This window comes from Pyrgilauda ruficollis, unplaced genomic scaffold (assembly GCF_017590135.1).
Source record: "Pyrgilauda ruficollis isolate IOZ18807 unplaced genomic scaffold, ASM1759013v1 scaffold20, whole genome shotgun sequence".
Taxonomy (NCBI): domain Eukaryota; kingdom Metazoa; phylum Chordata; class Aves; order Passeriformes; family Passeridae; genus Pyrgilauda; species Pyrgilauda ruficollis.
Window position 1 is genome coordinate 3294159 of NW_024519207.1, and position 25051 is coordinate 3319209.

Here is a 25051-nt window from a genome sequence, read left to right on the forward strand (position 1 = left end):
GCACGGTACTCAAAAACACAGAAATGTCTCAGAAGTGGCAAGAACAGACCAGCAAAGCAATATTCAAAAGATCAGGTGCTAGTCAGGTCCTGTATGAATATTACTGAATTCACAGATATGAAAAAAAACTTTATGCCCCCTATTTTACTACAAACTATAATCCACAATTTCATCTTCAGGAAGGGGGAAAGACAAGAAGAATACCTGTATGACAGGAGGTTTAACAAAAGCTGTGGTACTGATTTGGGATGTAGTTTTCCAGATTGCAGTGCCATTTTTCAGGGAAGTTGTAAAGACTGTACCTCAGCTTACATTTAGTGAGTTGCAGAAACAATCATCAAGTAACTTGCTCATGCTCACTTTCATATATAAAGGATGAAGAGATCCACAGCTGAATCAAGTCACAATAGCAAGCTGCCTGCTCCGAAAGCAAGAGGCACCAGGCAAGGATAAAAGCTGTACCATGGAAGGTTAGAACCTTATCTGTAAGAATATGATGTTAATATTTTTGCAGTTCATTAAACTATTCCTGCTTTGATGACAATCATGCCAGGAAAGTGTCAATTCATTCTCCACCAGTGAGACCATTGGTAAATCAAAAATTAGGACTAAACATGCAACACAGGCCACTTCCCTCAGTATTTTGTGCAATAGAAGCAAAATATATCTTATCTTTTCTTTAAATTGAATTGCAATACAAAAATAATTTTATTTCCCTCAGTACTGTCAAGTAATTATTACATATCATGTTTCAAGTAAGCTGTATAGAATGGTGAGCTGCAACACTGATCCACTGGTGGCTCAAAGGATGCAAGAATACCATGCAGTCAGCCCAAAGTCTTGAAATATTGTGCTAACAGACACATAAACTTTAAGAACTGTCAATATAAACTTAATTACCATCTAAGGCCTCCTTTGAATCAGTTGTTTTGTAGCCAAAGGACCTGCCTATGACACTGGAAAGCAGACCTTTCAGCTCTTCTCAGACTGGAGAGAAGAGGGAAAAGAGCTGGAAAATGTTTGCTTCAAATTCCCTGAACAGTGTCTGATGGGGCTGGGCCAACATCCAGATAAAAAAAAATAAGGATGAATTCACTGGCCCAGATGATGACAAGCAAAAATGTGACCTCATAACTGAATCTGTGGATATTCTCTTGCAACACAGTAAAATGGTATTCTGTGCAGCAGCAATAGCTGATTGCTCATTTCTCACAGTACCTTTATGTTTAACTGGTAGCTCTGGTCATTCAGAAGAGAAAACATCCAAACTGACCATCGCATAAGGGGATGCTATGCTTAGATGAAACATTTGTATTTTGAAGCTACACTTGCTAGAACTCAAAAATAATGCCACTTGGCCCCTAGAGATAATGAGAAACTAGGTGGGATAACTGACAGGGAAACAACGTCCACATGATAGCAAAGAATTAAAAAAAAATTTAACTCAAGCCATATTAACAGTTTGAGCTTTTAATTTGAGGTCTGTGAAATAAATGAGCTTAGTCAAAAGTTACTACAACAGCCTTTCCGTGCTTGCTTTGCAATCTGAAAATGATCCTCCCTTCTCCTCCCCACGAAATTTAACCTCATCTAATATAATGTAAGAAAAAGTACTTGGTTTATGACAGTGAAATCTAAATCCCAATGATCCTTAGCACATAATCTTTTAGGTCTTTAAACAGCTCTTGTATTTAAAATTAATTCTGTCATTCTTTTGCTTTCACCACAAATTGCCTTTTATTAATCCTGATTCAGACTCAGAAAATATGAAAATAAATTTATCAACTTTACCTGTAATGCACTGAAACTGTCCATCTTCTCTTCTTATTGTAAATGCTTCCCCTGGATTAACTTGCACAAGAATAACCTTAAAAATAAAAGAGTGTTTACAACCATTACACAGGAATATGTTACAGAAGTCTGGTATGTGCAAAAAAAAAAAAGTTTTACTGGGAAAAAACAATTTGTTTTTTCTGGTTAGTAAATACATTATTTTTCACTTCACACTTCTTGCTGTCTTCATCCCACAGAGAAATAGATAAGAGCAATAACAAGCACAGATATTTTTAAACAAACATTTTCCAAAGAATGAGAGAATAACAGCTAAGTAAAACGGTACCTGTACAAATTTTATTTTCTCAACTGCTTGGTATAATTAAAAAGCTATTTGTACAGCTTAAATTATTTCAACAAATTGCATTAACTTCAACATTAATCAAACCATTACGTAAACTTTCAGAAGGAAGTCTAGAATTCCCAGTGCTTGACATCAACCACTTGACAAACAGTTTTCAACACATGGAAAATACTGTGTCATGTCCTTCTTTACGTGACCCAAGCATATTTGTACATTCATTAATTATAAAAAAAATATTAGAAGTCATGACAAAGTAAGTGTACCAGATGCCCAGTATGAAACAGTATGTATAATTTTATTTGTGGAAAGCTGGTTATCCCAATTTTGTAAACCCAAGCAATGCAGAAATGATAGCAAAGCACACGGCGGCCAAAATAAACAAAGAAAGTCTGTACCAAAGCAGAAGCCTGTTGCTATTTTAGATTTCTGTATTTTTATTTGAAACCTGCCCTTTTGTGAGGAAAAGAAGTTTGTAAACGTGAAAAACCTAGCTGAAATTATGAACCAAGGAGAAAAAAAACTTTAAAAAGTAGAAAAGCAGGTGAATTTTATAATTTCCTTTCTGGATAGAATGTTCTTCAGACTTGTTTGCACATGTCTAAATAGAGCCTATGTCCTCCTCCCTCTACAAATCAGTAGGAAAGAAATCTTTAGAAACACAACTCCTGAGCATTATGGCCAAAATTTTACTTTTTTAAATTGCTAAAAGAAAATAAAATCTTTCATGTTTACAAAAACACAACCAACCAACCAAAACCCCCAGAACTGAAAACTTGAGTGTTAATCATTTTAGGAATATTAGAGACAAAGGAAAAGATAAGAAAATGGCAGAAATAATATGAATTCCTCCCTTTCTGGTGAAGCAATTTCACAAATTAATGACAAGGTGGCAAGTTCTAACACTAACATATTGATGAGATATGACAGACATTCACATTTTCAAGCTTGGGCTGTGTGAGTCAACACTGATTAGCTCGGGTTCAAGCAAGCACTTTAAAAATACTATCTTGTTTCACATGTTTTTTCTAGAAGCTTTGGCTGTTTGAGAAAAAATGATGAACTGTATCAATATTTAAATTTTTATCAAGCTATTACATCTTCCAGATCTTCTGAAGTGTGGCTCAATGTAAAATTCAGTTAGCATTCGTAATATAATCTAAACAAGATGATTTTAGTAATGAATTTCAAAGAAGACAAAGGTCTTCAGAAAATACTGTATTGCCAGAGTTTATTTTGAAGTGATTGAAGGTAGCATTTTAACAACTGGCTATCATCACCTTCAGAATGTGATGAAGAAGAGAAATAGAATAGATGAGTTCTTAAAATTTCTTTTTTGGACTTCCCAAGCAGGCATAACTTTTTCAAGACATATTTCATTGATATACTCTTCCCTCTGCTACAATTGAAAATTTTAGCTTGACGTTTAAACTTGTATAAAAGTACCAAAAAGCTTCATGGTACAAGAGAATGTCTCTCCATCTGTTATGTGTGGGCTGGATAGCTACATTTTCCCATCTCTTTCAGCTGATTTCAGTGCCCAAACTCCTGGGAGGAGCCATTCTGGCTACAGCTGACCTGTCAATCTGTACCAGTCTCAGCTCAATATTCCTGGTCGCCATGATATGAACTGTGAGAAATGCTTTAGGGTGATGCCTGGCCCTTGATTTCTGCTTTTAATGGAATAGGGAATGAGGGTTGACTGTATTCCCAGTTGTCTCTGTTTATTCTGTGTGAGTGCCTGAGGTTGGTAAACTGGGTAATAATGCTGTTGTAGGAACTTGCTGGCATTCCTCCCCCAGACCTCTTGCTGCAGGCCATCCAAACCTGAGGTCCAGCTGGCAGAGCGGATTTGAGCATGGGAACACACACACACACTGGCCCAACTGCAGCAAGTGGGCCCTGTGCCTCCTGGTTTTGTGTTAAATCAGCTTCTCCTGTGTGAGCATCTTTGTTGTTTGTTTAGCTGCTCTGAGAAGCTAAAGGCTCAGCAGGCAGCCATGGTGCAACAGTGAGATGGGCACTGCTCAGCAGCAGCAACAGGTCAACTGATGGGAGTCCAGCACCATTCTGACACTCAGGCTGCCATCCGATTTCCACATCTCTGATGACATCCAACTGCCAATCCAAAGACTGGGGAGACTCACCAACTTCATGCAGTTTAATTAGATCTCAGTTCCCAGAATCAGGAAATAGAATGCATTTTGTCAATGGACAATTAGTCTACTTGATGCCTGATTGTATTTCATTGACTCCCACTTTCAGCCTTGCTTTAATGAAGTGCATTCACATTTTTATTTTACAACTATTACAAGGTAGGCTGTGTATCCTGGCAAGTGTGCCAAAAGAGATTCTGAAGCAGGACTGAAAGTTCAGAAGTTTCAGTAACTGCTGGCTTCAACAGTCTTTATGTTAGGGCAGTGTAGGACGAAAAGGGGTTTCTGGATCAACCTTATCACAGTTGAACCCCATGGAGTGATCACAGCTTTGAGAAGAGCATTTCTGAGACTCTGCACCTCAGTAGATATGATTTGAAATAAGAAAAATTAAAGCTATGTATGGAGAGAGATTGATACCTTTCTGGTCAGAAGAGATAGTACAAAAGACTGACAGTCACTCACAGGAATTCCCCCTTATCTAATGGAAGTCTGCAGCACATAATCAAAGATGCAAGAAAATTTCTCTAAAGGAAAATGTAACATGGATTCTATATAGCATCATGTTCTAGGTAAAAAAAAAAAAAAAAAAAAAGAGAGAGAAAAATAAATCTATGGGTTGTTTATTTATAGCTCTTTCAACTCATTTGAGGTGCCCTTGTGCAGGCTTGCACACCCTATCAGCCAACATGTTACTCCATGCACCCTGACATCAATACTTCTGAAAACCAGGGCCTGAATCTTTCACACTGAATATTCTAGGTCTTGACCTCCTTCCTCTTCTGGGCAAAACAGTCAAATTGGCTTGAACTAAGAGAAAAGCTTTGTAAAAATGTGATGGTCCAGCCTCTCTTCCTGTGCCTCAATCTTTTTGTGACAAATTGTGTTGCTTTACTCACAGTACCCAAAGTTCTGCTACCCAAAGGCTGACATGCATTCTACCCTTCGCCTCCTCCTCTAAGGTAACTACGATACTCAGATAAAAACCTCATTTGTGGTGAGTCAGTCTCAGTGGGAGGCACCTTTAGCATGGGCACTTTTCAAGGGCTATTTCTCTTACTAAATCAACAAAACACTAATAGAGAACTTCACAATCTTAACAAAAAAAAGTGAACTTAGGATACTGAAGCCTTGATACAAGTTCTAGAATCATACAAGCACTTTTAAAGCAACACCAACTATAATGGTACCTAATAAAATTTAAAAGTGTAATTTCTGAATGCTATCAGAATTTTGACTTAATGCATTTTTGTCTCAAATCATATTAAGGCATTGCCATTAAGAAATAGGAGTATTAGGTCAACTAGTTCTATGTCATTTCCAATGTGATTATAAATTGTTTCCTTTAAACAGTTGTTTAATGATGATCCACATGACCTCAATACAGTTCCTGATGAAAAACAATACAAAATCTCTTTCCAGAGATTAGCATACAAGCTGACAATACATGAGTGCAGATACACACTTATGTTAAAAGCAGTTCTTGCATAAATAAAAAAGCAGCCACTGAATGGCTGAAGTTTGAAATACCTGAAACATCAGTTGTCAAAACTGTTAGTTTTAGAAGTGAAATTTCACACTTTTCAATGGTACTTAATTTATTCTATACAGGCTACTTTAGAAAATAAATCCAAACCAAATGAGCAACACAGTAAGCTTTGTAGTAGTTTAATTTAATTGCCCAGATTGGCACAGACCTCCTAACAAAAAGCCTTCTAACAAAACTAATAATGCCATGTATTAGAAAGCTCAGTGTGTATTTCCTGAAACTGCTGTTTGAACTCAGGCAGAAGCTGAAGCCAAGCAAGAACATAGGAAATGACCTGATGGTCTGGGTCAGCGGCCCATCTAGCCAAGTGCTTTGACTCTAATGTATCAACGGAGATGCTGTTTAAGGAGAGTGTGTGAGCCATGCCACTTTCTGGAGTCCATCTCTCCTACTGTCCATATGTTTGCCTAAACTCTTTGAGTTCACACACAATTTGAATTGCCTCCACAACCTCCTATGGCAGTAAGTTCCTGAAATTTTATTTTTAGACAATAAAGCCGTCTCCTACTAATTACATGTTCCCTAGCTTCTCTGCTATAGGATTTGCTGAAAAACAGTTCTGAATAAATTTCATCCATCTCCTTCAATATCTTTTAAGTCTTGGCAATTCCCACCTCCTTATACCCAGTCTGCAAACCAAGGAGTTTAATATTCCTGATCTCTCCTGGGAGAACTGCTACACTGCCTTGACCACATCAGTGATATGTAAAGCCACATTTACGTTAGCAAAGTAAGCAGTACTCGGGAACATTCCCAATGCTGGAACAGTCACCTGCAATAATGAACATGCTATAGTAGTCCTGAGCATAACACAGTCCATACAGAACTGAAAACTGTTTCTGAGATCACTCTTACCAGGCAGATTGCAAGAAAAGATTTACTAAAACTGACAGTCTCAGTCTCCATGAACATTTGGAGCATATTTAAAGTACTAATATAAACAATTACTGACAGTATCCTGAAGAAGCCCTACAATATTATGACTTTTTGAAGGACTAAATAAGGGACACACTCTAGAATGGTTTTGAAAATCTATTCTTCACCTTAAATCACAATTTGAGCTGGGCAGATGTGGCAAATATATTTTTAGAATACAGTAATTCTCTCCCTAAAGAATTCCAAATTGAATATAATTTTATTGCAACTCAAGTAGTATAATCATATCCTACAGAGATGCGTAACACCAACTTGCACATACTACCATTAACAGATATAATTATTTTAAAATTATAATATCTTAAGATCTCATATAGGATTTATTACTACATCAGTGTGAGCAGGATGGAAAGTATTTAGATCTTGCATCTAAAGAATCAATGGAAGTGCAAACGTTCAAGGAGAAGAATACTTTTTTTGTTCAGTAAAACTCTTCACTGTCTGCAAGAAAAAATACAGAATGTTTCTGCAGACTGAAGCAGGAAAGAAGTTTAATGTTTTTTTTCAAGTCTTCAGCTTGTTTCTAACACGAAAGAAATTAATTTGATAAAAATGGCTGGAGTCATGAAGGAACCCCTGTAAGAATGGAAGTAACAAAAGGTGGAAGAGAAAGCTGTGCAAGGCAGAGCTGCAGCCACTTTGACTCAGCAGGCTGCTCCAAAGAAAGGAAAAACTTAAGGCCAAATGTTAACACTTACCTCCTTAAAGGTCTAGAAGTAATTTTTATCAGCAAGAAGCAGAGGCTGCAGAAGCCAAAAAAAGACCCTTCAAGGTATTTCACTCTGCCAATACGGTCATGGCAGTGTCTTTCAAAAGCAAAACAGCAGCAATACAAAATACAGCTGATTTGTATCTAAGTAATCTTTGTCATTAGGTATACAGAATACTTTCATAAGCAACCTAAGATTTTGCTTGTGTCAGATGAATATACAGTTATTTCTCCATTGGAGCACAGTGAGGGCAGAATGGAATTTAAAATACAGTGTTAGCTAATCTTGTTTTGGATAAGTTTGTTTGCACAATAATTAAGGCCAAAAAGCCCATTAACTCCACTGAAATAAATTAAAACCAACCCTTAATTCTGTAAGATACGCACTTCTACAAGCTTGTCTACTTGAACATCCATCCTCCTAACAGAAGTAGTGATGTACCAGGACACTGACAGATTTCAAAATAATTTCAGCTACCTGACAGAAAAGAAAGGCAGCTTTGGACTTGTGGCACCGTCACTAACGTGTATTTACATTGCAACATGAAGGAAAAAGCTTCCCTGGTACTTTTCAGTGGAAGAAAAAGTGACTAACTATAAATAGCCTTGCACAATTAATAACTGGTCTCTGTCAGGTGTTAAGTAATAAAGATGGAAACATAAACCTATGGACATCATTGTGAAATACTAATATCAAAATTGGATTCATCCTGAAAAGGACCCTAGATGAGGTGAAAGACTTGCAGAGCAGAAAAACAAAAACAGATTAGGACTAATCCCTAAGCATTAGCATCTTCACTGTTTTAAGGCACCATCTTTCCATAGCAGAACCTGTAAATACAATTAGAAGTTCAAACTATTTCTGTCCCCATGGAAAAAAAAAAAAAAAAAAAAAAAAAAGCAAGCTGATAAGTAAATAATGAAATAAATCAAAGAGCTCTAAAAGCTCACTTCAAAAGATCACACAGCAAGTTTGACACATTTCTCTTTTGCTCACCATTATATGTGCAATAGCAGGTCTCAAATAAAATTTAAAAGGCTAAAGAGCAGAGCTTCCTCCCCAAATAAACACACACCATACAGCCACTCAAAAACTAGTACCTCAAAATTATTTTGTTATTTCTATCAATTACATACATGCAGTGGACCTATAAGGCAAAAGAAATTTTATTTGATAAAAAAAATCTACATATTCAAAATATTAAGAATACACTTAATTTATTGTTTAGCTTTGAAAAATTTGAATTTAGTCCAAAGTAAAAAAAACCAAAACCACCAAAAAAACCCCACAACGTAAAAACTCAACATCCAAAAACCAAATAATTGTGTTTAGAAGTACACTAGATACTCTTTTACACAGACACAAAACAAAACAAATCCAGAATTAAGACATTTGTTAACCTTCTCCTTCACACTGCTCTATAAAGTTATGAGGATCTTCCTAATTTGGACAATTTTTTGCAGATCAGATTTGAGTAAGGTTCATGGAAGAGAGTTTAACTTACCCTTACCAAATCATAATGATCTTAAATATTACACATTTTAGAGACAATGTTCAAATAATACCTGTATTTCGAACAGGACAGGACTGACTGAAGCAGTTTCCGATTCTTCTAAGCCAGCACAAACATCAGGAGAATCAAGTCAGATACAGTAAAACTTTGTTTGCAAGTTTGGTATTTACAGCCAAATTTTCAAATCTTTTCTAGCACGTAACACACTGTGTTGTCCAAATAAATGCTTTTAAAGCATTAAAAGATTCTCTATCTGTAAAATAAATTATTAGCTACTGAATGTAAAACATTATTAAAAAATTCAGCTTTCCTAATAATTACAGGTTTATTCCAAAACAGCTAAGTGTTAGCTGAAAAACTGAAACTATCATTTTAGTGTTACTGGGATATGGGAGAAAGGTTTTTGTATCTGTAATAAAGAAAAATAAATCATCAAGCTTGTTCTGTCTCCAGAATATCTTGGCTCTCAAACCTATCCTCCAGTACCAAAGACTATCAGCCTCCTGAAGGGGAAAAGACAAAGGTTAATTTTTTAAATAGTGACTGAGACTAAAGAAACCAAAATACATTAAACATCTGTGTCATGTGTGAAGTTGTGGGATAAGCCCACATGAGAACTGACACTCTGTTCTCTCCGTAGGTTAGCATTGTCTACAGCCACAAAGGCAAGAAAACCAAAGGAACCAGGCTGAATTTCAGTGTAAAAGTGCATTTTGAATGCTTGTTTCTCTCCAGCCACCCTCCACTTCACTCTGAACGAGAAAGGAACTCAAAGGGTTACTTTGTATCTTCCTCTAAAAGAAGTTAAATATGCTTTGTGAATTTACATATTTTTCCAGAATGAGTGAAATCTGGGACAAATTTTCCAACCAAGCTAAAAGCCTCTGAACATATATAGCAAGAAAGCTAATAGATCAACCAATAAATATATCATCATAAACAAATAAACAAAGCAATCCTTTAGAAACAAAGCAGATTCCTAGCCTGGCATACACATTAAAATATCAAAAAATGCGGGAAGTAAGATGTGAAGGAAAAAGTGGAGGGGGGAGGGAAGCTAGAACATGGTACAATAATTTTAGTCATTATTAATATTAAATATATAACATGAAGAAGTATGTTACATTACAAACTGTGGTTAAAGCACACTTAAATGTAATTATATAGTAAGAAACTGCTCCTGTACTAGAAGGAAGATTACAAGTTGGAGCAAAACAGTATTACTAAGAAGCAGAGTTCTGTTTTTCCCTCATTTTGGAGTGGTTTTGGGGAATGTGTGTGTTTTTGGGGTTATGGGGTTTTGGAGTTTTTCTTTCTACAAACTTCCTAAAAAGCAAGTGGGTAAGGTGTTCCAAAATGTTTGCCTGGACATTTAAAACCATAATTTAAATATAATAGAATCACAAACCACTTCTATACTAGCAGAAACAATACTATTTTCTGAGATGTTTTACTAGGAAAGAGAAGAGTGTTTCAGGCTTTGGTTTTTTTTTGTTTTTTTTTTTTTTTTTTTGGTTTTGTTTTTTATTAATCTTAAAACGTCTATATTTAGCATTATATGGTTATAGGTGCTGAGTCAGTAGCAAAAGATTGCCAGCAATCACAAATAATGGAAAGACTTCACCAAAATCGTATTTCTAAATGCACTGCTAATACAAATCAACAGGAAAAAAAAAGACAGCAGTGGTTTGTCTAAAAATACTGCAACTGAAATTAGCTCAGCAGTACTCATGAGAAGATTTTTACCCAAAAAGACAAAGCTAGATTAATTCTTGAATATTTTTCAAATTTAGGAAAACATCGTAGCTGATACTCTTGGTCATTCTGATTTCAAAAAATTTTAAAACACTGCACCTGTTAAGAGGGTGGTACAGCCAAGCTCTTCGTAAGATGTACACTGTATCTTTAACAATCTGTCTGCAACAAGATTATAAAAGGGTGTATTTCTAGAAAAGACACAACTTCCAGGCAGAGCCACATTTATGCTCTGTCATTAGGGCACGTATTCAGAACAATTACATTTTTCTCCACTAATAGTTGCAATCAAGATGTTAATTAGTGACATGCTTTATCTCATAACCCATTTCAAAAGCCTTAGCACTTTGACTTACTGTTGCTCGCATCCTTTTATTTCTCTCATTCAACTGGTGCTACCACAGTGACAAAGGATGAAGGAAGATTCAACAGGCACCACTCCGGCTGCTCCAATCTGTTCCATTCACTCAGTACTGAGGTAATCTTCGGGGATGTGTGGAATACTGCCCCCCCTCCTGTGAACAGGGCACCTAAACCTGAACGCCACGCAGGAGGATCTCCCTTCACCTTCCTCTATAGCTCTGCATCCACCAAGCATGTGGAGGCAGGATGTGAAGGTAGGATCAATTAACAATATAGTCAGCAATACCTACCTCAAGCTTTCCTTCCTATCAAATTAGCCAACGTACAGTGAGCTTCCTGCTGTACATGAATGTATCATGTCACCATAGCAACTAAATCAACAAATAGCTGCTGCAGCATCTGCTTCTGGATCATCTAACGTCAGTCAACAGAAGGTTCGGGTTTAAGAGAACAAAGCTTCCAAATATATGCCGTTTTATAACTGCATTTTTAATTTAGCCTCCTGATTTCCAGATAGGCTATTACTAACTCAGGATGAACCAACTTCTGACTTTATAATCTGCGATACAGTTTATGACTTCATTTCTCAAGTAAGCCAGAAAGAAGAGGGGAAAAAAATACTCTGTAAAAGAATAAAAAGAAACAGCAAAGAAATAATCAACTGGATTCTAATGCACTCACTCAAACACTGTGCTATTTTATAACATGCATTTACTAAGACACATGAAAAGAAAGAAGTATGTTTCTGAAGTTTGCTTCATAATTTACATATGTCTGCCCTAAATAATACTATAGACAGAAATACCTTTTATGAAATATGAATATTAAAGACATTTCAGATAGCTGACAAATATGGTTTCCCTCTATTAGTCTCCACTTCAGAGCTAAACTGAAAACATCCAGTATGTTTGTTTTCTGGCAAACTCACATCTGCAGTTTTTAATCCCAACAACAGCAGGGGACCACTGGCACACCCTCACCTGAAGAAAGACAGATACACAGAGAAAAACACACATCCCTCTCTTCTTGTGAGAAATTACTTCAAATACCACTTGTGCACCACTGGTTTAAATCCTAACCCACACGCAGACAAGATATAGAAAACTGCTTTGAAATTGTCTTGGTATTCAGAATGCAATAACATGAGAGTACAGATAAAATGTCATCTGAGGTATAAAAAAATTCTAACATTACTAACATCTAATGTCTTCAAATGTAATAAGCAAGTGTACAAAGACACAGACACTTTTATGTAAAAGGACTCAAAGCTACAGCCTACTTAAAATAAAGAAAAAGTAACTTTCCTTTCTTTTAACTTCAAGTCATATTCCTAACATTTGATCAGCATGAAATTATTTACCAAGTAAAAGCTTTCCAGGCAAAAAGTATCGGTTATACAAATCCAGGATAATTTTATTATTAAAAACACCTACTTTTAGTTTTCAAAGCAGAGGTTTTTCCACCCATTTTTTGTTACAACAAAAATCATTACATTTACATTGGCTCCAGAGCGTGGTCCAGTGAGCAAGGAAAACTAGATGCAGACTCAAGGTACTAACACTGCTGTGGCTCCCATACTGACTTACTGTGATTTGTGCCTTTGTCACCTCACCTATGCCAGAGTTCCCATTTGTAGGGCTAGTCCAACAGCATTTGTAAGTTCCTACATGCTACTGGATCAAAGAATGCTGCCAGATTTGAGTGTTTTTATTCATTAGTAGCACAGAAATTGCCAGATGGAATCACGTCTGTGGTCGAGCTAAGGTGATGTCAGTTACAAACACAGCACAAGTTGTTTTTCCATTGACTGTATGTTCAAAATCTGCTGCTTATATCATAACAAGGCTAATGAGGCTATGAACTACTCTTTTCCATAATCAAGCTCACTATCACTTAAAAAACATATTAAATGGAAAAATGCAAAAGATGCAACAAGCCTTACAGAGAGTATATGATTATTAAATAGGAACTCCTGACTTCAGTAATAAAAGCTAAATTAAAACAGTACTTTAAATGTTTTAAATTGGCAAAGACTTATGTATTTCATGGTCATGAAGTGTTACTTCCAAGTACTTCTTTCTTCAAGTCATCTTTCAAAAGACCTTTCTGCCTCCCATCTTCTTTTAAACTTAATAAAAGCTTCCTCTCCCACACTGGCTACTAACTAATAAAGAATTTTGAAAACTTTAGATTAAGCTTTGTACCACACCAATTCATAGCAGACTCAGCACACAACATTTCCATGTTATCTATAAAGAAATGTTAAAATTTTCTTTTTTACCTTAAATGATCTTCTGGTTTTAGTATCAAAGACAGACAAAAACAGGCTTCCCATCATAATTTATAGAAGCATCCTATAGACTTTGATCTTTGTCCAAGTAACGTGATGCAACACTCTTAAACACCAAAGTTCTAAATCTTCTACTTTCCACTGTATTTTTTTTGAGCAAATTCCAGTTTACAGGTTTCCTGTGATTAGGCAATTCTCTACCCTGGCATCTGCTAGTACTGACTGTAAGGATCTAACTGCTCTAGATATGAGGTTTAAAACTTTCTTCATGAAGAAGAGAAAAGATATGGGCAGTAAAGGGCATTAACAAATCTTGGATTTCAGGATGAGGGAGGAAAGCCACACAGAATTAATTGTTACATAATATGTTGCAATAGCAATTTACATGCTGGGGATTTTGAAAAAAACAAATACAATCCAAACGATTTCAGCTTACAGAGACAGTAGCTGTGTATTTGGAAAAAAGTGAGTGAAAGAAGCTATCTTTCCAGTGACATGCTTCTAAGACCTGTCTTTTCAGAGGACAGACCAAGCAATTCTGCATCATTTTTCTAAAAGGCAGCTGACAGATAATAAAATCAGTAAACATTTAATCTTTAACCATTGCTACAAGATACTGTAGGCACCACTGACTGCACTAAGATGACAGAATATCCCTAGGAGCGACTGGAAACAGGGAGATTGGAAAGATGCTGAGACTGTTCATTGACACTGGCATTCAAAAACTATAGATGTCAATAAACTTTCATTGCTCTTTGCAGAAAAGCAGGCTGGAAAGACCCAAGAATTGATGACTTTTTTTTTTTTTCCTAGAAAACAAATTTCTTTATGAAAAGTTTTTAAAATTCTTACTGTACTGGTGCTTCTCCCCCTTCTTTTCACGTAGATGATCAGTTAAAAAAGCTGACCACTGAGAAGGGGAGGCAAAGATGGTTTCTAGCCTTGTTTTGTAAAAATACAAAGTTTTTTGAGAAGAACCAGTAGCAGATAAATGTTAAATTCTGCATTGAATGTCAATGATAAATGTTCAAGACTTGTTAGTGTCCACATATAACAGTGCAATCAGTGTACATTCCACAAGGGTCTGTCTCATTCTTTAGTACTAAGAAATAATTACAATTTTGATCTACTTGCTTCTTCTCTGTCTCCTCTTTTGTATTCTCAGTTCTCACAGCTTGCCTAAGCAAAGTTTTATTTGCCTCATTTACAGCAAACCCAGTCTGTCTCATTAGCATTTACACAGTCTGTGGTTAGCAGATAGTGCACAGAAAATTCGCTGCTTAAAATAATACCACTATTATATCTTTAAATCAGCGAAAGTATAAACATAAGGATAACAGCAGTGTTTCAAGGAATCTGGATAATGCAACAGACAAACATTTGGGCTTCAAAGTTTTAAGCTAATCCATGTTTACAGGGAATTAAAAGGAAGCAGTGTTAGGGGCAGTCACTGAACTCTGGAACTTTCTGAGGCATCTGGTCACAGCCCATGGTTAGACACATCAACCTATAAAAATAAAAACTGTAATACTTCAATCAGATCATTCTCATTTCATGATTTGCTGTTTGAAGTCCCTAGAAATTCAGTTTCACGATGCTAAGCAAAAGTGGGTGAGAAGCAGGGCTCACACTGCACAGCAAACAGGCAGCAAGGGCTAAGGTTTCAGCTAATACTTCACAGGGGCTAGTCCCTTCACGAGGCATCTTCCCTGATCAATCTGCCTATTTGCAAAAGTCCAAATGTATTATGGACTTAGAAGAGAATTTTGTTATTTCCCAACATTGCTTCTGACAGCTCAGATTCCTGTTTGCTGATATAGCAAGTTAAAAGCCCATAATATTTAACCCAGACCGATGTGTTTTTTACCCTAAATACAGTATAAAAAGAAGCACCAAAGGAAGAACAGCATTTTCTAGTTATTAAAAATAGCATTTATTTAAAAAAAAAATCAAATGTTAAGAAATTCAATATCACTTCTAAAGAAACCTTTTTAACCCTGATAAAGTACCCTATATACCTAGTTTTGTGTAAATATGGGCACCACTGCATATCAAAACAGTGTGACAATACAAACTTGAGCTGGAAGAGAAATTAAAATATATATCTCAATTAGATCAGATTGGAATGACTTAGTCAGTAATGGACCAAGGACTTGGTGGAAGAAATCTCCACAACCTCAATCCTTTCCCACATATTTTATCCTCTACTTCAAAAAGAGAGGAGAAAAAACAGAGCCAACTGCCATTTTTTTGCTATAGAATGTAAACTACAGTCGGAGTCCATCTGTTTCTGGAGAAGGTCATTCTGCCTGCTCTATAAAGTGTATAATTCTGTAACATGCAGAGGGCTCATAGACTTTACCCAGTCATGGCAAAGTCTCAATCTCTAGGGAATGGAATATGACACACTACTTTAGTGGGAAGGGACCTATGATGATCATCTAGTCCAACTGCCTGATTGATTGAGGGCTGACCAAGTTGATGTTAAGGGCATTGTCCAAACGCCTCTTAAAATACATATGGGTTTGGGACTTTGGCCACAACTCTAGAAAGCCTGTTTCAGCACTTGATCACCATCTCAGTAAAGAAATGCTTCCTAGGGAAAAAACAGGTTTCAGCTAGCAAAGGATGTACCTCAGCTGACTTATTTGCCAAGAGTGTAATTCTCACATATTTTAAGAGGGGATTTGAGGAAACATTGGTAAGCACTTGGGATGACTGTGTAGGTCTTGGAGTCTGGCATTCAGGTCATGGCTTACTCAGCATTAAATGTCCCATGTCACAGAGGAGGGGAGAGATGGGGACATGCCTGGGTCCTGAACACTGTTCAGGCATAACTATACCCTTCCAAACCTTATTGATTGATGAGCACACAGACCCAGCTACCAGACCCATTTGCAACAGACTGCACAGAAAAACCAAGCTATCTCAATGCTTATAGCTGCACCTTCTCATCTCATAAAAAAAAGAGAGAGAGAACAAAAAAGTACAGGCTTTTAGTCACCTTTGGACACCACGAAAGGCATCATCTTCTGGACATGCATACTTCTCCCCACTGACTGTATTAGCAACCTATGGTGACTAACTGACTTCAAATTCAATTTTCATGTGTCATCCAATTCTCCCAAATGTCAGTTTCTGAAGAGTTTAATTCAACAGGGGCTGAATGCCTCAAGTATCTTGGGAGGAATCCACTCTATCAGAGACCAAAATTAATCTAGGATTTATATCATACACATTTTAGAGAGAAAGGATGATTACTGAAAAGTTTTATGAGGATACTTCATTCCACGAATTTTCATACCAAACAGAAACAGAAAAGGCTATGAACTACACAGCCTTCACTCTTGTTTCTACATTTATTTCCAAACAGAAAATATTAAAATAAACATATCTGAATGGTAGTATAAATTGGGCAATAAATCTGGTGCTGCTTTCTTCTCAACAAAAGCACCATAGTATTCATACATTACTATACATCAAAGAATTTTGAATTCTCACTCTCTGCTGAGGATGATGGCTTCTTTTAGGAAATTTAAAGCAAGTTTTCAATACTCCTGCAATCAAGGATACAGTTTAAATAAACTGGAAAAAAATCCAATCTCTAAGGCAAAATAAAAATTTACACTTAACTAAGAAAAAACTTCACCCCTCCTAACGAAAAAAACATGATTAAGTCAGATAGAGGAAGTCTCTACTAACCCTGAGTCATCAAAACTCACATATTTTTAGCTTTTCTTTGTGATTTTTTGGTTTGTTTTTAAATCATAGCCAACAACCAGTTTAAAACTTCCATGGAAAATATTTTTCTGTATATGGAATGTCTCATATAAGTTTGATTATGTATTTTGCAGTGATGGTTGATACACAAAAGTACTAATCAATCCTGGGAAAAGGCAAAAAAGACAGAAGCAGCCATGCACATACTCTATTCTGTGAAATCAAAGCACAGATAAAAGAAAGGAAAAGAGCACAATATGGAAAGTGATGGAAAGTGAGAACAGTTATAACACTATATGTTGTTAAACAACTTTTAACACGGATTTAATTTTTTTTTTTCTTGTTGAGGAAAAAGATCATGAAACATATTGCAGTTCTAGGCTTGATTTTCAGCAGCAAGGCGAAACCAAAGCAAGCTGGAACTTGATAATGTACCATATGGTTTTCAGAAGCAGAAGTGCCAGAACAAAAACCTAGGAAACTCATTTAGCAATCTAGTCTAGATTTATATTTCCCAACACCATCTTCACCATTATATTTTGCTGTAAGGCCACATATGTAAACAATCTGAAAGCCAAAAAAGGGGATTACTTAATTTGTTTTATAGCCATCTATTATTCTGCTGTCTGAAGGCATCCTCCTATGACAACAGGTTAATAATAATAACTTTAATATCAGAGGTTTAAATATTTAAAGAAGAAATTGGTATTAGGAACACTAACTTGTAGATTTGATGTTAAATACCTACTTAAACCCACACACAATATACACACACACTACACATATATACACACAGAGTGGGATTTTTGGAAAACGCACCAAAACATCTAAATTTCTCAATAAAATTTGGAGGATGAGCATCCAACCTCCCAAGCTAGAAGTGTTACTTTACCCCTGTACCTTGCCAAGAAATAAAGTCAACTAAAGGTCAAACACTACATCCCATTCCCCAGAGAAAAGGAAATGTTTAACAAGTACTGGGCTACTTTGAGAGTGCTGTCTTTATTTTCTGGTAATAAAGGATACATAGGTCATATAGGAATGTCTCACTTTGCAACTGCTAGCTTTAGTGGGAAGGTACTGTGAGGGTCCAGAACTCCTCAGCTGCTGTGTACTTATGTCAGCAATTTACTGATTTGTTTTGGAATAGCACTGGGTGCTGTAGCAACTTTCCAAAACAATTTAACGTAAGTGTGTTAAAGTAGTTTGAACTCTTGCCTCTTCTTTTCCTCTCCTTCCACCAAATCAGGACTCACATAATCAAGCACATCCTTCCTGTCCAGCCTCATCAATAATCACTAAAACATCACTGCACTAGTTACCCTTATGTGAAAAACCCTCAAGCACTTCTGTCCTCATACCATGTCTTCCCAGTTTCACTTGGTTTCTATCAACTCCTATAGATCTGCTCCATTCTCCATCTACCTTGGTCACCATCAAGACGTAAGAAGTACATTGTCCCCTCATGCTGAACACAGTGATAGGAAGGTGTAAAATCAAGCAGTACTTCTGTGCTTAACAGAGGAGAGGAGGAGCCAGCAAGCTTGGTCTTTGCTTTTTCTTTTCACTGGTTTTATCCTATGAAACTAACAGTAGTCCCTTGTTCTGTGGGACAGAGAACCAGGAAATCTCCCACAACAGCACTGAGTGACATACAAACATCCACACAGTTTAAGTTCCCCACGTTTTCTGACTGAACACTCACACATTCCTCTAACTTTGTGGATTGTTTTGTTTTAAAACATGGTGGAAAGTTACAGCTTTAACCTGATCAGACATTTCCGCTGTTTGAAGCATATGACCTTTCATCTTAACATGTTCAAATATTTGTACTGCTATTTCACATTTACACTGCTAGCAGAACTTCAAGTACTTGAAATAGATTATCTTGAAGATATGAACTGTTCCAGAAAAGTATGGAATGATCTGTATTCATCTGGTAACTCAGTTATGCAGCCTAAACAATCTAAGTCACCATCATTATAAGAGTTAATTCTGGTAAAATGTAAGAAGGGGTAAATTGATTTAAAAATCCTCAGATGTTTTACAGATTAATAAAAAATTCCAAGTTTAGTATAGAGTTAGCTAGCCTAACATAGAAAACACCATCATAGAAGCAAAATAGTTAAATGAAGAATCTTCTACTAATTTTCAGAAGCAAAATACCTAAACAACCAATTTTCTACTGGTTTTCAATATCTTTTCAGTCAGGACTGACTAAAACTAATCAGTTTGACTACAGACCGACTCATAGACTATGAATATAAAGAAAATATCAATTTCTTTACATGGACAAGACAGCTCTGAATTTTGATTGCAGGAACACAAATTTTGTCAGTTCTACAGGTTAAGTTATATTTTATGCAATTGAACACCGATGCTGTTACGAAAGGAACTGGAGAAGTACTTTTCATACATCAAGGAAGTAACCACTACAAAATGTATGTACTGTAGCTAAGTAAAAGGACTTACAGAAAAATTAGTAAAGGCAAAAAGTCCTCTTCCTTCTTACAGTTTCAAAGTTCAAAGGAAAACAAAGAAATATAATGAACTATTATTCAAGTTTAAAATATTAAAAAAAAAATGAAAGAGACTTAACACTACAGTGTTTTGAATACTTGAATATATCACACTTTCAAATGAAATATCTACCCCTTTCATAAGTACCATATAAAACAAACATGATTTTAGGACATGACATGACATTGATGACATGATTTTAAGACTGTTATAAATAAATAAGCAACTGACTAATCTTTCTGCAGCCTTAGTCTTAACTGGACAACCTTGACACACGAAACATTCCTGCCATTCTGGACTTCCCCCATTTCAGATATACAAAGTATTTTCTACCTACTGATGGCTTTTAAATCAGATGCAAAAAGGGTTTCCATGGAAGTTTTCTGCCACTGAACAAATGCACTTGTTGACTCTTTATCAATCTTGTATCAGATACGAAGGACAGAGAACGAAAGTCGCAACTTTCCTTCAACATTGTGAAGCATGGAATAGGAGACAACACTGTGGTGTATAACTGCCAATTGTCATGAAATGGGGAAAGAAAAGAAAATTACTTACTTTACTGATGACCAATGCCCAGTGAAAATGCTCTTTTTAAAAATACATGTGATTACTACCAGTCCCACTTTAAACAGTAGTTGTAATGAGCTGCCTTGTGTTTTAAATGAAAAAGGACAACAGCAGCATATGTGTTGTTTTTTCCATTATAAGATTAACACAAACTCCCACAGATTCATTTCTTTGAAGAAATACTTTGCTTGTTTTTCAGTTTTAATCTTCCTTGGCAGGAGAAAGAGACATTTTAAAGAAAACGTATATCCAAAAGAACATTTAAACTCACATATGACTCAAAATCTTGCATGATTACGGTGTAAGCTTGACAGCCTGAGAGTCTTATCTTTATGGAGGGCAGAACAAGTAACTCAGTATCAACTATGTTTGAAAGGTCATGGTGAACAGGGAAGTTCCCAAGGACTAGAAGAAAGCAAATGTCAGCACAATCTTCAAAAAAGGGCAAGGAAGAGGATCCAGGGAGCTAGAAACTGGTCAAGATCACCTTTAGCTCTGGAAAGATGAGCGGACAAAGCTTTCTAGAAGCCATTTCCAAATGCATTAAAGACAAAAAGGTGATTTGGGGTAGTCACTATGGATTCTCAAAGGGTAAACCATGCCAGACAAACCTGGATGGCCTCCTAGAGTGAAATTATTAGCTTGGTGAATGAGGGAAGAGCATAGCTAATGTTTACCATGACTTCAGCAAGGCTTTTGACACTTTTGAATAACACAGGAACTGATGAAGCACAGACAGAGCACAGGCACCAAAGTAGACTGAAAACTGAACCAAATGCCAGTCTTGAAATATTGTGATCAGCAGTGCAAAGTCTAGCAGGCAGACATCCACTGGTCACCTACTGCAGTGGCTGACAAGGGGGCAGACAAGGACTACAGTCTTCTTTAAAGATCTGGATGATGGGACAAAGCACATCACAAACAAGTGGCACAAATCTGAGTGAAGCAGCTGATGCTCTAGATGGTTGCACTGCCATCGAGAAATACAAATTCAGCAGGTGTCCAGGCAGACACTAACATACAAAAGCAAGTCCTACCATTCAAGCTACCTAGTTGTAAGCAAGTATCAGTCTGGAGATCATAGTTATTGCAAATGTTGTGCCTCAGCTACTATGTTCTACCATAGGGAAAGGTTTATTCGCCTTAATAAGATCATGCAGTAATATAAATATATAACTTCCAAACTAAGACACAATCATGGCTTGACAACTTGGCAGCTGTTCGGTCCCATTCTTCCATGAAGAAGCTCTTCCACAACACAGGTTTCCTGCTTCATACTTCTTACAAATCTTATCTCTGCACCAGTCCTGCCTTCACCCCAATCTCTAACACACTTGTATGCCTAAAGCTGTACAAATATATTCCAGATGAAGGATTACTATCTTTTACAATGTCAACATGTCAGTGATGTGTTGGAAGAAAAAAAAAAAATATACTGAAGTTTCCTTACCTGTTGTGCTCCATCTCCACTAACAATAGGGGAAGTCAGAAGAGGGATTTCACTACTTATAATTGAAGTGGTATCCAGTAATGGTGGATGTTCTGCCATCATTGATGGTATACTAATTCACAAGATCACCTGCAAAGGAAATTTATTCAGATGGTTAAACTATATCAGTATTTCTGATTAATTATCCTTAAAAATTGTCTCACTTTAGAAATAAAAACAACAACAAAAGAAGATAATGAAATTAGACACCTTAAGAAAGTATGTTTCCACAACAAGCAGCAATCACACAAGCCTGAAGACGAGTTTTTGTCAGCTGGCACAAGCCTTAGTTATACAGAGAGGGTGGTTTACGCCCCCTCTAGCGGCGAACCTCAGAAGAAGATAGATCACTACACTGGAGCTAACAAACCTCAATCTTTAAACTTTGTAACAAACCAAGGTTTCAGCAAACTGGCACTTCTGACAAAATGCCTACAGAGGGAAAAAGAAAAAAAAAAAAAGAAAAAAAGAAAAAACGCACTTGCTTTAGAACCTACATACAGAGGGAAAAAGAAAAAAAAAAAAAAGAAAAAAAGAAATAACGCACTTGCTTTAGAACCTACATGTATAGTGTTCTTGTTTATGTGACTGGTAAAAAAAACAAGATATACTAAGAGGGACACTTTTTTTTCTTTTTTAATAATCAACCCACTTTTCCTATTATTATTATGGATAAATACTTTAGGGACAACTTGTTACTAGAAAATGTCCTAGTGAAGCACAAATAAATGAATAATGATAAGAAAAAAATATTCCGCAGAATCTGACATATCATCATTTTGAAATTTATTAGATCCAGAAATAATGTCACTTTGATAACCAGTGGCTCTTTAATTAGCAGCTAAAACTTGGGGAGGAAAGGAAGAGATAATGCCCACACATACAATTGTAATCCTCATAACCATACTACAAAAAAGCCCTTGCTAGCACACATTGTAAAGTAACAAGAAACCTGATAACAAGAAAAAAAGCCACAGAGGCAAGAGGCCCACGAAAGCAGTGATACACTTTAACAGAGGAATATCACATAACGAGGTTACAGAAAGCAGGATTCAGCTGAGCATTCCTTTCAATTATATTAGCAACTCACAAGGAACATGTTTTCTGATATTTTGCATCTTAGTGCTATGAAGACTGGATGGAAGAATTAAGACTGAAAAAGCTGAAGATTACCATTTTTCCACGTTGGAAATAAGTACTGCAAGTCTAAGAAGCTGCTTTTGAAATTGCATTTAATTTTGTTTAAAAAAATACCACTAAATTACATTGGTTTACTGTACTGGTCTTAACTCAATCCCAGCTAGACCTAGTACACTTAGCTTTTGAAATAAAAAAAAGAATTAGATCAACAAGAATTGAGAAACTGATACTACTTAACAAAACAGGAAGACAGATGGAAAGAATTCACTAGGGGTGAATGGCACATTCAGAATTCCCACAAATTAATCACATTTTGCATCTGGAAACAGTGCTTTACATCAAACATAGACATAAGGATTAGGCTGAGAAGAAGCTTGTACAGTATTCCTAAAGCAGAATTGCGTCTCTTAGCCAGGGCTTTCAGTAGCCTGGTAAAAAAAAAGTAAATACAATTTTAGAGTTATGCAGCCTGACAACCAGCAGTGTTACAGGCTTTTACAAGTTTTGCCTTGATATCATCTGGCTACTGAAACTCCCTACAAAGACTTCCAAACTTCTAGTTCAGATATATTGTCTGCTCATAAAAGAGATATTTACTAGTTACAGCATTAACTTCAAATGAAAAAATATCCAATAAAATGGAAGGAGTGACTAACTTGGTTAACTGGTACAGCTTACCACTCAAAGGCATCATCTAAAACTTCAGCCCACCCAATGGACTGCTTTCACTTGCTTGCCCCTTTAGGGTGGATGTTGTAGCCCTGCTGTGGGTTGAAATCTGCAGTACAGTACTCTCAGTACAAGAGTACTCACACATTAACAAAGCACTATAGGCCTCTTGTAAAGATTTTTTCCCTACTATCCAGCCTAAACTTTTCCTGATGCAACTTTGTCCTATCACCTGTTACCTGGGAGAAGAGACTGACCCCAACCTGGCTCCACCCTCCTTTCAGGCAGTTGTAGAGAGTGGTAATGTCTCCCCTGAGCCTCCTTTTCTCCAGACTAAACACTGCCAATTCTCTTAGTTGTCCCTCACCAGACTTGTGCTCCAGACCCTTCCCCAGCTCCTTGCCCTTCTCTGAACACACCCCACCACCTCAGAGTCCTTGTAGTGAGGGACCAAGAACTGGACACAGGAATCAAGGTGTGCCCTCACCTGTGCCGAGTACAGGGGGACAATCTCTGCCCTGGTCCTACTGGCCACATTGCTGATCCAGGCCAGGATGCCATTGGCCTTTTTGGCCACCTGGGCACAGCTGGCTCAGGTTCAGTTGCTGTTGACCAGCACCCCCAGGGTCTCTTCCACCAGGCAGCTTTCCATTCTCTTGCACTCTTTGATGATTTGACTTGTATGAAAATTAGGTTCCCACAAGCACCCAAGTGCTTAGGTCAGTACTCCACCTTCAGTACCCAGTCTTTAGTGCCTTAACTGGGACACAGCTAAATTCCATGTCTGAATTCAAGCATTTGATTTATTCTGGAGACAGAACACACTGCTCATTGATAAACCCTGACAGGAGATACTATGTAGAATGTTATTCCTGACACCCTCTACAACAATAATAAAAGTGCTTCCTGTCAGATTGTGTAATCAATCTAGGAAAAAAATGTTTCCTTGACAATACAATATTAGATTTCTCTGCAATGTCACTGAACTAGTCTCAAAGACTAAAGGTTTAAACTTCACACCAATGTGGGCCTATACCACACGTTCATCAAAAGCCTTTCCCCCATCAGTAGTCGGGAGGCAGCAATCTGTACAAGTCAGTGCACATAACACAGTCACACAGTAAGATGTGGTATGTTCACCCACTGCAGGTGCCTTTTTGTTTTGCTGTGAGGACAAAGAAAGATACCAATTTGAAGACAGAATGTGTGGCAGGAGGAGAAGTCAGCTAAAATGGACAAAAGGTTGGCATCAAGACAAACGGAAGAGCTCAATAAACATATCTTGGAAATAATTTACATCACATTCAATGCAAGGACCTCAAGTGTGTGCAGACAGAGCCTTTAGATCAGCAGACCCAGTAGCTTGTATTCAAGACCTCTTGAAGACATTTACCTAGACCTTTGAAAAAGACTTGCAAGTAACTTGGGTCCTAGGAAAGTCTCAGAGGTCTGGAAGAGAAGTAGAAGTTTGCATTAAATACTGTGTTGTAAAAGGGACAATCTAGTCCTGTTAGCAAACAATAATCTGAGGTCAACA

The 25051-nt window shown here is 36.8% G+C and overlaps 1 protein-coding gene across 5 annotated transcripts in view; it reads right to left on the reverse strand.

Moving 5' to 3' along the window:
- The window catches only part of FNDC3A (fibronectin type III domain containing 3A), a 110577-nt gene that overhangs the window by 71684 nt on the left and 13842 nt on the right, over positions 1-25051 (reverse strand). For 4 of the 5 annotated variants that reach the window (XM_041466879.1, XM_041466883.1, XM_041466882.1 and 1 more), the window contains exons 2-3: positions 21667-21795; positions 1792-1867 (exon numbers count right to left, since the gene is read on the reverse strand). In XM_041466879.1, coding sequence (XP_041322813.1) covers positions 1792-1867; positions 21667-21768 — 178 coding nt within the window. In that variant the 5' untranslated portion in view covers positions 21769-21795. Of the gene's footprint in view, positions 1-1791; positions 1870-21666; positions 21796-25051 lie in introns of those variants that run through there. The other variant, XM_041466881.1, reaches the window with a different exon arrangement.